The sequence below is a fragment of the Lissotriton vulgaris genome, unplaced genomic scaffold (genome assembly GCF_964263255.1).
Source record: "Lissotriton vulgaris unplaced genomic scaffold, aLisVul1.2 SCAFFOLD_3069, whole genome shotgun sequence".
Taxonomy (NCBI): Eukaryota; Metazoa; Chordata; class Amphibia; order Caudata; family Salamandridae; genus Lissotriton; species Lissotriton vulgaris.
Window position 1 is genome coordinate 244,982 of NW_028243562.1, and position 15,236 is coordinate 260,217.

The following is a 15,236-nucleotide window of genomic DNA, read 5'->3' on the forward strand; positions in this document are numbered from 1 at the left end:
AGTTTTGGGTTTTTGGGTAAAGGGGTATTTTTGGGGTTCAGGGTCAGTTTTTGGTTTTTGGGTAAAGGGGTATTTATGGGGTTCAGGGTCAGTTTGGGGTTTTTTGTGCAAAGGGGTATTTTTGGGGTTGAGGGTCAGTTTTGGGTTTTTGGGGTACAGGGGTACAGGGTAAAAATAAATTAAAATTAATTTTAAATTAAATTAATTAAATGAAATTAAATTAAATTAAATTACATTAAATTATATATTTTTTTAATTAATTTACGATTATAAAATTAATATATATTTACCAATTACGTTGTAATGGTATGCGTTGTAAAGGTACCTGCGTTGTAAAAACATGCGTTGTAAATACATGCGTTCTAAAAGTTTTTGCGTTGTAAAAGTTCCGTTGTAATGGTATGTCGTTGTAAATGTATGCGTTGTAATGACACCAATCCGTTTTGAAAGAGAGCGGAAGGAAACTCTTGGAGAAGACAGTACTAGTGAATCAGCAGGCCAACAGGCGTCCCAAAAAAGCACTTCTGTGCCTGTGGCAGAAGTGAGTGTCTTTTCCTCTGAGCCGTTAACCACACCTGCAACCGTATCATCTGCACCAGGCACAGGCGATATGTCTGAAGAGGATTGGCTAAGTCAGCTAGGGTTTCCTTGTCCCAGAAAGGACACAGAAGTGCAAAGTACAGGAATGCGGGAGAACATTGTTTCAATGGTGCAGGCCTACCTGGATGACTCAACAGCGGTCAATATTACTGAGGACCCATTGGCGTATTGGCATGGGAAAAGAAACATATGGCGAGAGCTCACCAACCTGGCTATCAATTACTTGTCTTGCCCACTCGCAAGCGTGTCTTCACAACGTGTTTTTAGTTCTGCTGGTGGCATTGTGACTTCCAAAAGGTCCCGCCTCTTGCCCGCAAATGTGGAGCGGCTCACCATGATAAAGATGAACCAGCACTTCATACCACCAGATTACAAAGTACGAGAATGCACGCAGGAAGAAGAGGACACCGACCTACCTGAGGAAAGTTCTCCTCAGTTACCAGAAGTACTACCGACTGAATTTGCAGAGTATGAGGACGAGTTCTGCTTCCCTGACAGCGAGTTCTGAATATGAGTCAAGGATTCATTAACTTTATTTTTAGTCCGACTCCTTATTCGCTTTTATTCCTGTGTGTCTGTCTTTCTTTGTTTAGCAAGTGCTTGATCCCAGTCACAACAAAACTGTAATCACCCAATCAAAGACAAGCCCATCAGCAGAACTGTCTTGATTTTGATGCCGCAGCATTCATCAGGTTCACAAGTTAGTTGCCAAGAACTCAGTCCTGGTCGTCTATCCTCCTCCTCCAGACTCACCCTATCCATTTCCCGTAATGCTGATGCCTGGATTCCGCACAATGAAGAAACTTACGTTGACGAGTCCCCTAAAGAGGTACTGGAAGTAGTGAGTCCTCATTTAAATACATTTTGCTAAGTGTGGCTTTTTTCCCGGATTTGCTTTTTGGCTGTTTGGGGGGTGTCAAACTTGTTTGCGCTTGGGTTTACGGGTCTTGGCTGGGCCATTGCTGGCAAGGTCTATTAAGGGATGAAATTGGTTAGGAGGAAATGGGAGGTGAAAACGTTTAGGCGTTATTGCTCGCTTGCCTGTCTTAGGGGTGCTGTCTGTGGGGCTTCTAGGGTTTTGGCGTCTGTGAGCCCCGCTGGCACATTTCGAATGTTGATTGCTTTTGCTTTGCAGAAAATCCACGCTGGGAAACTCCAGATGGGGCCCTGCTGCAGAACGCTTTAGGGCACTGTGAATTCCAGGTGGAGACAGCCCTCAAACACAAATTACAGGTAAGATAAGCGTTTGGATGGGAGGTAGTATAATGGAGTATTAGGAGGAGAGGCGAGAGAGTGACAGTGGTACTACTAGAAAACTCCTAGGACTCTTGATTTAAGAAACTCTGTGACAGGCATTTAACTTTGGAAAACATTTGGCCAATTACACGTGAACCAACACGATGACAGTGCTCAGTAAAACGAACTTACTGCAAAACCACCACCCACCAGGCTCAAAAGTAGTAAAAAACAGTTACGCTCAGATAAAGTTTGAAAAAGTATATTTTTATATCCCTAACAAAATAATCTCCCGCAAGACCCTCCCTAACCCCAACAAATAATTTTTAAATAGTCCTTCAAAAGTCCCCAAAAACCCCAACTCCCAATTCCCACCCCCCAAAAGTCTATAAAAAAGGGGCAAGGGACACTCTAGGGATGCATGGTGTTGACTTTGGCCTCCAGGGCATCATGCCTTAGGGCCAGGGCATCATACTGCTCCCGGAGGATGGCGTGGTCTAGGCGGAGGCCCTCCAACAGATTTTGGTATTCTTTTAACTTCCGGACCTCCGCCTCCAGGTCGGACACTCTGTGCATTGCACAGCGCAAGCGAGCCTTTAGAGTACTGTGAGGGGCAGCCTTTGCTGCTCGGCGGTGGCGTCTGCCAGCCCGGCTCCGTATCGCCGGAGCACTGCGCTGGCCGGCAGAACGTGGGGTCACGGAGGAGGATGCAGGTGTCTCATTTGATGTACTGGACTGCGTGTCCTCCCCCTCCAGTTCCACCAGCCGCCGATATTGGGCAACAGTAGCATCCAGCCTCCGTTGCCGGGCCAGTAGAGCCTTCATACTCCTTGATGGTTTTGATGTTTTAGTATTACCAACTATATGAAGAAAGAAAGACATAATCTGTAACCAATGCTCTTTAAGAATATGATTAACACAAAATGATTCAGCAGAAAGTTGTGTCACAGTACGACTAGAAACTAGCCAGCGCAGTACAAAACTATTGAGGCCAGTATCATGGGCGTCCGCAGGGAGGGGCAAGGGGGGGCGCTTGCCGCCCCCCCCACCCGGATCGCAGGTCCATCCAGTGCTGGCCCAGTGACAAATTACAATAGGGTAATTACAGCAGGCTGGGACCGACAGACAGATAGAGGCAGAGACAGGGACAGAGAGATAGAGAGGGAGAGGGAGATGGCGAGGGAGAGAGAGAGAGGGATTGAGACTGAGGGTGACGGAGGGAGGGAGACAGAGAGGGAGACAGAGAGACGGAGACAGAGGGAGACAGAGAGACGGAGACGGAGGGAGACAGAGAGAGAGGGAGACGGACAGAGTGAGGGAGACAGAGGGAGAGGGAGAGAGGGGGAGAGAGAGCAAGAGAGGGAGACAGGCAGAGAGGGAGGGAGGGAGACAGAGAGAGAGAGGGAGGGAGGGAGACAGAGACAGACAGAGAGACACAGACAGAGACAGATGGAGGCAGAGACAGGGAAAGGGGCAGACAGGCAGAGACAGACAGAGAGACAGAGAGGGAGACAGAGGGAGGGAAACAGGGACAGATAGCGACAGGGACAGACTGACAGATAGGGGCAGAGACAGGGACAGACAGAGAGGAAGACAGAAGGAGAGAGAGGGAGGGAGCCAGAGGGAGGGTGAGGGAGGGAGACAGAGAGAGAGAGACAGCGAGGTAGAGGGAGACACAGGGAGACAGAAAGAGGGAGACAGAGAGAGAGAGAGAGGAAACAGAGAGAGGGAGGGAGACAGAGAGAGAGGGAGGGAGACAGAGAGAGAGGGAGGGAGAGAGACAGAGAGAGAGACAGAGAGAGAGAGAAAGAAAGATGTGTGTAATGTGTATGCCAGGTCTGGTGGCTCAGTGGACGAAGGCATCCGCTGCAGGGGCATGAGTTCAACCTCATGGTCATAGTTTTTTTTGTTGCTCTAGATCCACCCCCCTCCCCCACTGACCCTCCCCCTTCGGTGCGGCCCTTGGCCACAAACCACACTGTCAATTTGGCCCCGAGAGAAAGTTTGTGAGGACCCATGCTCTATAACCACATCCTCCTGATTTAGATTGAATTGTTTTTTGTTGGCATTTTTTGTTTTTCCCTCTGTTTTAATATAGTTGCCAGGTCGTCTGCTGTGGTGCCGCACAAGATTTTTCTCTTCCCCCTATGGGGTTCTTTGTTTATTTAATCTCTATGTCGTGTTAGATTTAAAAAAAATGTATGTAATACTTGTGCTCAATCATGTCAGGACTCAGGAGATGGTGATGATGTTGCCCCCCCCCCAACCCCCTCCCCGGAAACATTTCATAGTATTTTCGTAGTTCATCCAGTGACCGTCTACTCTCTGTAGATACACATCATATGCTATCTAAGAGTCAGATAGTACCATGATTCAGCTTACCTGTCCACTCCACCACCACTGTCTGTTTCCTCACTGTCTCTTGTTTGACCACTTGCGCCACCGCCGCCTCCTCCCCAGAGTTGTCCTCGGACCCGGAGTCTACCACCACCACCACATCCGAGCTGGCCCCTGCACCAGATGTTCCACCTACAAAGTAGATTTAAGAATGTTAGATTACACCACTCACTAGTATTTGGTCTAGGAATGAAGGAACGAGAAAACAACAGAAAAAGTAATTGACTGTCTACTGTGTCTAAAGTAAAAATGTCCCTCCTTCCACGGAAGGCTGTTGTCTTGCTGCACTTTTTTGTCACAATTGATGAATGCTTGCTTAATTTTAACACACACCATTTTTCTCTGAACAGACAGAAGCTGGACTTCTAAGGACAAGACCAACATCAACTTCAAACCATGTGAAATCTCGGCTCGACCACAAGAAATGTGTTCCATTACTCATCAACTCAGCACCAAGCACTTTTCCATTTCCAGCTAACTTAATTTTAATATATGTGTTTACTTTTACTTTTAATAAAGCTTTTAAACTTGAATAGACTCTGTGGTTTTTGGTCCTCCAGACTAGAGTGACTGAGCGAAAGGTTTTGCAAATTTTGGCAAGGAGGAGTCCGTGCCGCAGACACTACCAGGTTTATACAGTGTGCCAAACACGCCACTCTGAAAATGTATTACTCTGGTGTTTAGTGTCCATAGTTCGGTTTGTGGAGAATTGTCCCTGCAACAGTAGTATTATGGATTGTGCTCCTATCTAAACACTATTTCGGAAAAATTAAACTAGGAACGCTTGGACAACAGTAGGTCCTCTATATTTAAATGAAAACTTACTGGGGCCAGCAAAGGAGCACTCGCCACCCTGGCCTGCATCCTCCTCCTCTGGAGCCACAGCATCCTCCTGTTCCACTTCCGTCCGCTTGCCCCTGGGGGGACCTGACATACAACATGAAAGAAAGAACAGAAAACATTGATGATTGCTGCTTGTCGATGTCCTTGTCAACCAAATCAAACATTTAGAAAGAACAAGAACCAACTATTTCAGCCAAAAAGAGGGCTACAAAGGAAGGACTGCACCTGAGCCTCTACTCTAGGGGCAGATTTACAAGCCCCTTGCAGCTCTTTTGCTCCGTTCTTGCGTCACTTTTGTGACGCAGCGCCACAACAAGAGAGGCGCCATGGTGTGGCGTATATTAACAACGTGACGCATATGGGAGATGCATCCCATTTCAAAGCCCTGCGCCATAAGGGAGCGTTCCAGCGCAAGGGAGGGTGTTCCTGCGCAGGAACGCATGCTAAAAGTGGCTATGGGGAATATATAAAATTTCAATCAGTCATTTAGGACAATGATGCGTCACTCAAACCCTGCACCTGCATGAAGCAGACGTACGGCTTGACGAAGCATTGCTGGAGCTGCGCCATCGTTGCGACGCAACTCCATCAATGAGCAGCCTTTACGGCACCGATGCGTAAATGCTTTGGTGACGTTTTGGGACCATGGTGTGCCGCATTGTAAATACGGCGCACCATGGGTGGTGCTGGCGTGCCGCACACTTTGCAGGGTTGCGCAGGTAATTGCAAATCTGACACTTAGGGGCATACTTACTAGTTCTGGGCTGCACACCTCCAGAGGTGCACCAGAACAAATGCGTAACACAAAACTAACCTTGCGTCACGGCAGATGCGCCGCAATTACAATGCGGTACACCCTGGCGCAAGGGTAGGCAGATGCGTGACGCATCTCGTGACGAAAGAGGGGCGCATCTCTAGAGTCGCGTCGCAGGCGCGATGCAACTCTAGCACTGCTCTGGGCTGCCCAATACTCAACATACCGCATCAGTCCTTACGCCTGCTTCAACCAAGCAGGCATAAAGAATTGACGTAGCAGCGTCGCGGAAGTGCCTGCGTTAAATCTTGTAGATTTCACGCAGGCACTTTTGCGAGGCGCACAGCTGCCTGACCGCCCCCCCCCCGCCCCCTGTGTGGGGACGCACCCATTGTGGCGCAGGCCCAGGCCTTAACGTGGCGCGTCTCCCTAGATGCATCACGTTGTACATGACTCGCAGGGATGCGCCACGTTTACGTCGCTGTTGCGTCAGGTAAGGCAGCGTAAACGTGGCGCAAGGGGATTGTAAATCTGCCCCTTGGTGTCTAGCATTAAGCAGTTCTGTAAAGTACACTCATACATTACTCAGCCCAATTAAATGAACACAAAATAGAAAACAAATAAGCAGTGGCACCGCCACAGAGAAGGAGAGCAGTGCACCTGAAATGCACAGAAGATTTTTTTTTTTTTGAAAATCTTTATTGACATAAAGGCATAAGATGCATACACAATATCACAATCAGGGTCCAATCCCGTGGTCACAAATTTATGTATCTGTATATTGGTATATTCAGTGTGTAATCTTAAAATATGATTAACCCAACCCCCTCAGGAACGTGCACGGTTACCAGTTGTCTTCAAAGTAATTTTCGTCATACAGTGCAAACGTCTCACATCGTGTATATTCCCTCATTTTAACCCTCATGACGACTATTCTGATTTATAAAGAAAAGAAAAAGAACAAGTTCAAAAGAAAAGAGAGAACCTAACAAGAGTCATCACTCGTAGGTATGCAGTTAACGTGTACATCCGACCATTAGCCATCCCACATGTCCCTCAATGTGTTTCTCAATAAAGCCCCATCAGAATGACATCGTATTTGATATAGCTCTGCAGCAACCAATCGCCCATCAATCTACTCATCCTCCCCTTCGGAGTCTAGGTCCTCATCTTCTGGTAAGGGTTCACAGATTTCTCCCCTATATACATTCCACGCTGCCCAGACTTTGTTCCACTTACGGGGGCAAGCCCTGAGCACATACACAGCCCTTTCCGTAACCATCAACAAGTCCATATTTTTGGTCCATCTACTCGCTGTAGGTAGTTCCGGAGCACCCCACTTCTGCGCAATGTCTCGTTTGGCCACTGTCATGGCTAGTGTAGCCCATATCAGTCCATATCTGTCCAGATCATTTGGGTCCCAAATGTTCAACAAGCACTTTCGGGGTTCCGGTAAAATGGAAATCTTTAGTGCTTGTGAGACAGTGCGCATGATCTGCTTCCAGAATTCCTGTATCTGTGGGCATTCCCATAGTGTGTGAAAGAGTGTCCCCTCCTCCCCGCAGCCCCGAAGACAGAAGGGATGTGGTGCCCTATGTATCTTGTGAAGCAGTGTCCTAGTGTAGTAGATGCGGTGCAATATTTTTAGTTGCACTAATCTGAACTTTGTTGAGATGCCTACTTCTCTCGGAGAGGCTAGCGCCTCGTTCCATTCCGTTTCGTTTACCTCCCCTATTTCTCCCACCCATTTCTCTTTAAGTTTTAGTGTGGGGTCTTCCAGGTTGTCCACCAGTTTTTTATATGTGAGAGAGGTTGCACTTTGTTGCATAAAGTCCGTCAGCAACCTATCCTCCAGTGGTGAGGATTCTGGTACTTCAGTGTCTGGTGGGATCGCTTGGAGTAGTGCGTGCCGTATCTGCACGTATCGAAACGTCTCTGTGGGGCTCAGGCCATATTGCTGTTGGAGCTGTGGAAATGTAAGCACCGTGCCCTTGTCCCATAGGTCTCCCACCGTGGATATCCCTATGCAGTCCCACTGCGTAAACCCCTTGCAGGATCTGAGGTTCCCCAGTACTTTCGTGTCCCACAGTCGCGTCAGTTTGGTGATCCTACCTTTCCAGCCCAGTCGTGCTTGTGCTACGTGCCACAGGGCCGCTGTGTGTTGCGTCAGACCTAGCAGTTTTTTAACGTGCGACTTATCATATAAAACTGAGAGCATGCAGTCTGTCCCCAGCTGCGACCAGTCCGCTCTGTACGCCGGGTCATCCCGCGGGGTGTGAATCCACTGATTAATTATTTTAAGCTGGGCCGCCCAGTAGTACAATTGAACGTTGGGCAGTGCAAACCCTCCCTCATACCAACTTTTCACCAACTTGTCATACGCTGTACGTGCCGGGCCATTATTCCAGAGTAAGTTGGAGACCAGTGCTGCAATACGTTTGAAATATCGCGGTGCAACCAGATATGGGGTGTTTTCCAGCACATATAGGAACCTTGGAGGTGCCATCATTTTATATAGAGCCGCCCGCCCGAGGAGGGTTAGGGGCAGGGTCGCCCAGTGTTTGACGTCTGCACGTAAGCGGTTTATAGGCGGCACCAAATTCTTATCAAAAAAATCGGCGGCATTATTCGTAATAATAATGCCTAAATATTTAAAGGAGGTCGTCGCCAATGCCAGGGGGCAATCCTCCTGCAGTATTGGGTCCGGGCCATTAAGCACATAAATTACCGACTTGGACCAGTTCAGGGTATATCCTGACGATTTCCTGTGCGTGTCGCAGAGCTGCAGTAAGGCTGGGATCCCGTTTTCAGGGTCAACCATATAGATGAGTATGTCATCTGCGTAGAGGGAGATCTTATCTTCCCACCCTTCCTCCCACGTGCTACATTTTAACAATGGCGTTGTTCTGAGCAGGACTGCCAGCGGCTCCAACACTAAGGCAAATAGTAAGGGCGACAAGGGGCATCCTTGCCTAGTCCCCCGTCCCAGCTGGAATGGCGATGAGATATGGCCATTCGCTACCACCTGCGCTACTGGTTTCGTGTACAGCAGCCGTACCCACGCAACATATTTCGGCCCAAAGCCCATGTGTTCAAGCACCGCAAAGAGGTATTCCCATTCCACTAGATCAAATGCCATTTTGGCATCAAGTGAGAGAATCACCGCCTGCTCCGAGAGAAGGTGTGCGCGAGCCATCACCCCGTGGACCCGTCGGAGATTCAGCGCTGTACTCCTGTGAGGCATAAAGCCCGACTGATCAGGGTGTATCAGGGCGTGTAGGTGTTGTGCCAGACGACTGGCCAGGAGTTTTGCCAGAACCTTGGCTTCAACGTTAAGTAGGGATATTGGGCGGTACGAGGAACATTCAGTCGGAGGTTTACCCGGCTTTGGTATGGCCACAATCGTAGCTGTACGCTGGTCAAGCGGTAATTCCGCCCGTTCCAGGCCTTCCGTATACATGTCTAGAAGCGGTTTACTGAGCACAGAAGCCATTGACTTATACCATTCCACGGGCAGCCCATTGGGACCCAATGCTTTACCGGATTGCACTGCCTGTATTGCCAACTGAATTTCATCTTCCATCAGGTCAGCCTCTAGTTCCTGTCTCGCCTCCTGTGTGAGCCTGGGGATGGTAATGTTATCAAGGGAAATCGATGCCTCCTGAGCGGTGACGTCTCGTTCTGGTGTATATATCTCTTGAAAGTGACGTGCCAGGGTGCCTACTATTTGTTCCGGATGCGTCTGCAGCTGTCTGTCGTGGGTGTAAAGTCTTTGGATACCCCTAGCACTCCCCTCCCTCCGGTCCAACCACGCCAGCATTTTCCCAGCCTTGTCACTAAGTATGGGCGGAAAATCCGTTCCGCTCGCGTATTTTGCGGATTTTCGGTAAATTCGCAATCCGCGAGATTCGCGAATTTCCCGCAAAATCCGCAAATCCGCGAGCAGCGGATTTTATGGCTTGCTCGCACTGTTCGCATGAGTTCGCGGCTTCCCAGTTCAACTTCGCGCCCCGCGAATAAGCGCTAAATTGCAGAAATACGATCTTAGCAAAACTGAAACTACTTACCAGGTTCAAAAGTTCAAGCTCATCATTAGTAGCCATTTCCTGTAGTGCTTCCTGAGGGGCCCCTCCAGAGTTCAGTTGCCTACTTGCAACTATTATGTGACCCTGCTCTGACCCTCAGAATAGTTACACATATGCCACAAAGGTCCTGAATTACAGCTAAGGGAGACAAGCAGGAGCCAGGCTGGAAGTTCAAATCCAGTGACACATTAATCAGCCCCTAATTCATTATTGTCAGTTGGGGCAGGGCAGGTGTTGTAACTAATTTTGCAACAATGAAAGCACTTAGCAAGTGCAAAAGATCACTAATCAGGAAGCACTAAGGAAGCAGGTGCCAGCTAAAAAAATATTCTGTGACACATTAATCAGCCCCAAATTAATTCAGGTCACTTGAGGCAGGGAAGGTGTGCTTTGCTTTGCCACAAAAATGTACACTGGACAACCAGAGGGTGCTGTGATGAAACAGAGGGTGGCATGGGTGAGCCAGAGGGTGGGATGGGAAAACCAGAGAGTGGCAGTGGTGACAGAGGGTGGCAGTGATGAAGAGTGTCCCAAACAGGCTGGACACGTAGAAACAACAAGTTCGCAAAACTTGCGACCCGACAGGTAAGTTCGCGTTTGCGAAATTGTACAAAAACCCTCGCGAACTGGCAGAAACCCGCGCGAACACAAAAAAAAATCCGCAAATTCGCGAGAATTCGCGGATTTTGCGGATTGCGAGTTCGCAAATCCGCAAAATTCGCGAACGCGAGATTCGCAAAATTCGCCCATGCTTACTTGTCACCTACATCGTATATTCTATGTGTAGTGTTTGCGATACACCCTTGGACTGTTGTTTTGAGGTGGGTTTGGTATTGTTGCTGACGGAGCTGCAATAGGTGCGTTGTGTCCGGGGTGGGATCCGCCATGTGAGCAGTGTTCGCGGTGTGGAGCGCCAGTTCTAGCTCTGTGAGGTCACGCCGGGATTCCCGTTTGTGTCCCGTTATTGCTGCTATTGCTTCACCCCGGAGAACCGTTTTGTACGCTTCCCACAGGACCGATGGTGAGGACACCGTGCCAACGTTTTCTTGAAAGTAGTGTGTGGTTGCTAATTTGAGTTTCTTCCTAATCTTAGGGATTCTTAAATAGTTTGGGTATATTGGGTAGAGTCTAGTGCATTTCCTTTCCCTGGTTGTGAGCGAGAGAGATATTGGTGAGTGGTCAGACAGGCCTCTAGGCAGGATGTCTATCTTATCCACGGATCCCAGCCCAACCCCCAGGAATAAAAAGTAGTCTATTCGCGACAGGCTATTGTGTGCAGCGGAGTAGTATGTGTATTGGGTCGTTGCTGGATTCAGCTGCCGCCACACATCCGTGATGCCCATCGCCTCTAGAAAGCCAGGGAGCGTTGTATGCCCTCTGGGGCGGTCTCTTATGGGAAAGGCGTCCAACGTGGGGTCTATTATTGCATTGAAATCCCCCCCTATGATTGTATCACCCTCTGGGAGATCTAGGAGGAATTTACCGAGTGCAGGCAGTGCCATAGAATGGAGTGCCGGGGGGATGTACACGGAGACCACATTAAGAGGCCTCCCCTCCCACTGCCCATGTAGTGCTGCGAAACGACCCTGATCATCCGTCTTGCGGCGTTTCACCATGAAAGGCGATGTTTTTTTCATTAGTATCCCCGCCCCCCTGGAGCCTGTTGTGTATTCCGCATGGACTGCCATCACATACCCGCGCCTATCAAGCGCTTTACATGTTGTCCCTGCGAGGTGTGTTTCTTGGAGTAGAACTAAATCAGGTCCCTGGCGCTTAATGGCCTGCAGAACCAGACCCCTTTTGATTTTGTCCCCTAGGCCTCTAACGCTCCAAGTAAGCAGGCGCAGGGGGGGCACTGCAGTTGTCGTAAGGGCGCCCTCAACAGGCGCAGTGTCTAACTGTCGGGACATTTGGATACGGTGGCAGTGTTGTGGGCGCCATGATGCTTGCCGCAGCGCAATGGCAGTGCTGTGTGTCTGTGCATAGGGACAATGCGATATGTGGCATGTTCGTGGACCATGTAACGTGAGTGATGACTAATAACAGGAACAGTAACATTAGAACTTCCCCCCATCCCCTCTCCCTGCTCCCCTGCACCACGGACAATCCCCCGCCCGCTTCCCCAACTTTGCAGAGTGCTTTGTCCTATCCCCAACTATCTTACTTGCTCGTGGGGTTGGTGAGTCCCTTGCCGGCACCGGCTTTACCCACCCTACTCAGCTTCACCAGGTCCAGGTTCCCTTGTATCACATTCGGTCTGTCCCAGAAGTATTCCACCTTTAGATTGGGGCCGGCTGCCCAGAGTCAAGCGGGTCTCGTTCCAGGTCAGACTCCAGTCCCGCAGTGTCGGTCCGGTGCGCCGGATGATTGGTCGGCTTATCTGGGTGGTCGCCGTTGTGATGGGTCTGTTGGTCTCTGTGAGGACGGTGAGGTCTTCCCACCTGCCTCCAGCCATCAAGCCAGTCCTGCGCCACTTCCGGCTTGTCAAAAAACCATGTCTTCCCGTCCGCTACAATCCGCAATTTGGCAGGGAAGAGCATTGAATACGGCAGCCCTCTGTCTCGCAGTGCTTTCTTCACCTCAGTAAACGATTTCCGGCGTCTGGCCACTTCCGCCGTGTAGTCCGGGAAGAAAGCCAAGGTTGAGTTTTGGAGCTTGACAGGTGGTGAGACTCTCGCTGCTTGTAGGATTGCATCCCTGTCTCTAAAATTGAAAAGTCTAGCCAACTCTGGCCGCGGTGTTGCTCCTAGTTTGGGCGGTCCGCCAGGTACCCTGGGCGCCCTTTCTACTGAGAAGAAGTGCGATAGTCCTTTAGGCTGCAATTTATTTTTTATGAGGTCCTCGACGTACAAATCCATTGCTCCTTTCCCTTCTGATTCCGGAAGACCAAGGATGCGTATGTTATTTCTTCGGGAACGCCCTTCTTGGTCGTCCAGCTTATCCTGCAGCATCCTGGTGACTTTCTCCATACGTTCCATGGCTATTTGCAGTTCCGAAGTGTCCTCCACAAGAGATTTCGTAACCACCTCTACCTGAGACACTCTTTCGGTCATCTTTTGGAAGTCCGCTCGCAGCAGAGTGACCTCGGAAGAGATGGAGCCCACTGTCCTTTGTACTTCAGGGAGGGTTTTCATAATGTCTTCCAGCGTCACTTTCTTAGTCCCCTCTATTTCTTGTGTAGCGCCTGTGGAAGTTCGTCCATGGATTTGCGATTGCCCGTGTTAGCTGTAGGCGAATTTATCCAGTTTAGCCTGCGTCGACCCACTTCTGGTCCCTTAGCCCGCCATGGCGCGAGGTTGGTAGATACGAGTCTCTGTCCCGGTCAGCACCATTGCCTCTGTGCTGCGATGTAGTGTGCCCCCACAGTGTGGGTAGGGGAACGCTCCTCTCTGTGGGCCCCGCTGCCCCGTTGGTCTAGATGTGGTCCTTGCACTGGTTATCCTGGTTCTCGTCGGCGTGGGTATTCAGCCCACCGTGTCCGCTCCCGTTTCCAAAAAGGCATCTTTAGTGTGCCTGCCCTCGTGTCCTTGCCTCGCCACTATTTCATGCGTGACTGCAATGCCCCGCCCCTGACCGGTAGATTGCTGTGCTGTTTTGGGGTGTTAGTGGGTCGTGAAGCCTCCACTCTTAAGCTTATTGTGCAGTGCTGTGGCCTGTTTCCGACTGGGTTTTGTGTGGCGATGCCCCCGCCGCACCTCGCTCAGTGCCCAACGGGTGTGCCCAGTTCCGGTCCCGCAGTTCCCAGGGGGACACTTTGTAGAGTCTAATGCCAGCTCAGCAGGTGGGGTGCCCGCGTCCTGTTGCAGGCTCCCTCCTAGGGTCTCATTAGGGCTACCGCCGGTGAGGCTTCTCTTGTTAGGCCCCCCCCGGGATGGGCCGATGCTGTTTCTGGTGCTGATCGGCACTCGCTCCTCCTGTGCACTTCCCTATGTGCCTGTCTGTGCAGCGGGACCCCGGGGGCACGTTCGTGTAGCTCCGGAGGCCAGCCCCACGTGTGAGCTATTATATCCCCGCCGAGGGTGAAAGGGTCCCTCCGCACCTTGCACTCAGGCTCTCCTCCCCTTCCACTTGTGTGAGCCAGGCCTCACCTCCGCTGGGGTGCCGTATGGCAGCGCGGGGCGCCTCCGTCCGCCCAGTCTCCCTCACCAGTCCGGCACCGCTGTGACTCCTTGGCGGTATCCCCCAGCCCCCGGCAGACTTCTCCAGAAACTCACGCCCCGCCGGTGTCCCAGAAGCTCATCTCAGTATGGCTGGTGGTGGGGCGTCTTCCGCTTCGTCCCGGTCGGGGGGCGGGGGGTGGCTCCGAGGTCAGGCCGGCCAGAGCACACTTCCGCCGGGGCTGGGCAAGTACTCCACACCGATGCTTCCCTCCCGTCGCAGGCCCGATTACGCCACAGCAGGACGAAGCAGTTCCCAGCTGAGGATTTCAACCGGGACCGGATCGGATGATGTCGCTTTGGTCCCCGATCTGGTTTCCGCTACTTCAGGTGGGTGATGCGACGGATAAGTATGTCGGATAGCATTAAAGGCCGTAGGGAGCTCCCAATTCAAGCTGCCGCCATGCTTGGCCGCTAGCCACGCCCTGCACAGAAGATTTTGAAATATTAATTTACCTCTACTATCAATGTAATCAGCAGCATTATTGCTCTTTATAAAAAAGTTAAAACAAACATTTGCAATATAACACACAGAGCAGGGGAAAAAACAGAGTAGAGAGTGATGAAAAAATTGCTACTACTACTCACCAAGCCCGGGGACCTCCACTCCCAGCAGGTCGAGCAGTTCGCGCTCCCTGTCCAGGATATCCGTCCAGCGGTGGGTCACCTGGTTGTAGGTGCGCTGGACCCCCGAGATGTCAAACAGGGCCCGGCGCACCTGCTCCCACCGCTTCCGTCGGTCCTGGCAGTTGGTGTAGCCAGCAGCGATCCTGCCGCCTGCCGCGATGGTCCTGGGGAGAAGGCTCTGGACATAGAAAACCAGTGAGCCCACCTCCTCAGGGCTGAAGATCTCCCTGGGCACCACCATTTCCGCCCTTAAACGGCCACACGGGAGCCGGGCACGGCCTGCGGGGCCCGTCTTGGGCAGCTTCACTGCTGTCTTCACCATGGTCTGGGCAGGTGGTAGGAACAAGGAGAAAAAATGAAAAAGAATAAGACTAGGGAAGAAGAAAATAAAAGTTTAAAAAAGTAGTTGAAAAGTAAACAAAAGTAGCAAAAAACACAAAAATATAAAGCTAGAAAACTAGAGGGATAGATAATAATTTAAATAGATTCAAAAAATATTATAACAAGCACAGGATGGCAGAGATATAGAGAGGATTA

At 50.5% G+C, this 15,236-nt stretch overlaps 1 protein-coding gene across 1 annotated transcript; it reads right to left on the bottom strand.

Annotated features, from left to right (window-relative positions):
• Positions 1-2,247: 2,247 nt before the first annotated feature.
• Positions 2,248-9,413, bottom strand: LOC147668302 (uncharacterized). The gene is made up of 4 exons (XM_086948623.1): positions 9,212-9,413; positions 5,059-5,160; positions 4,219-4,365; positions 2,248-2,696 (listed from the first exon to the last, which is right to left on the bottom strand). The coding sequence occupies exons 1-4, from the start codon at positions 9,411-9,413 to the stop codon at positions 2,248-2,250; spliced, it is 900 nt and encodes a 299-aa protein (XP_086804749.1).
• Between the last annotated feature and the right edge of the window lie 5,823 nt (positions 9,414-15,236).

Bases quoted from the DNA above. Each gene is read 5' to 3' on its own strand.
- LOC147668302 (XM_086948623.1), bottom strand. From the start codon at position 9,413: ATGGAAGATGAAATTCAGTTGGCAATACAGGCAGTGCAATCCGGTAAA. The intron at 5,161-9,211 runs GTAAACCTCCGA...GTTGTATGTCAG, and splicing joins TGTGGCCATACCAAAGCCGG to GTCCCCCCAGGGGCAAGCGG. The intron at 4,366-5,058 runs GTAAGTTTTCAT...TCTACTTTGTAG, and splicing joins GTGCTCCTTTGCTGGCCCCA to GTGGAACATCTGGTGCAGGG.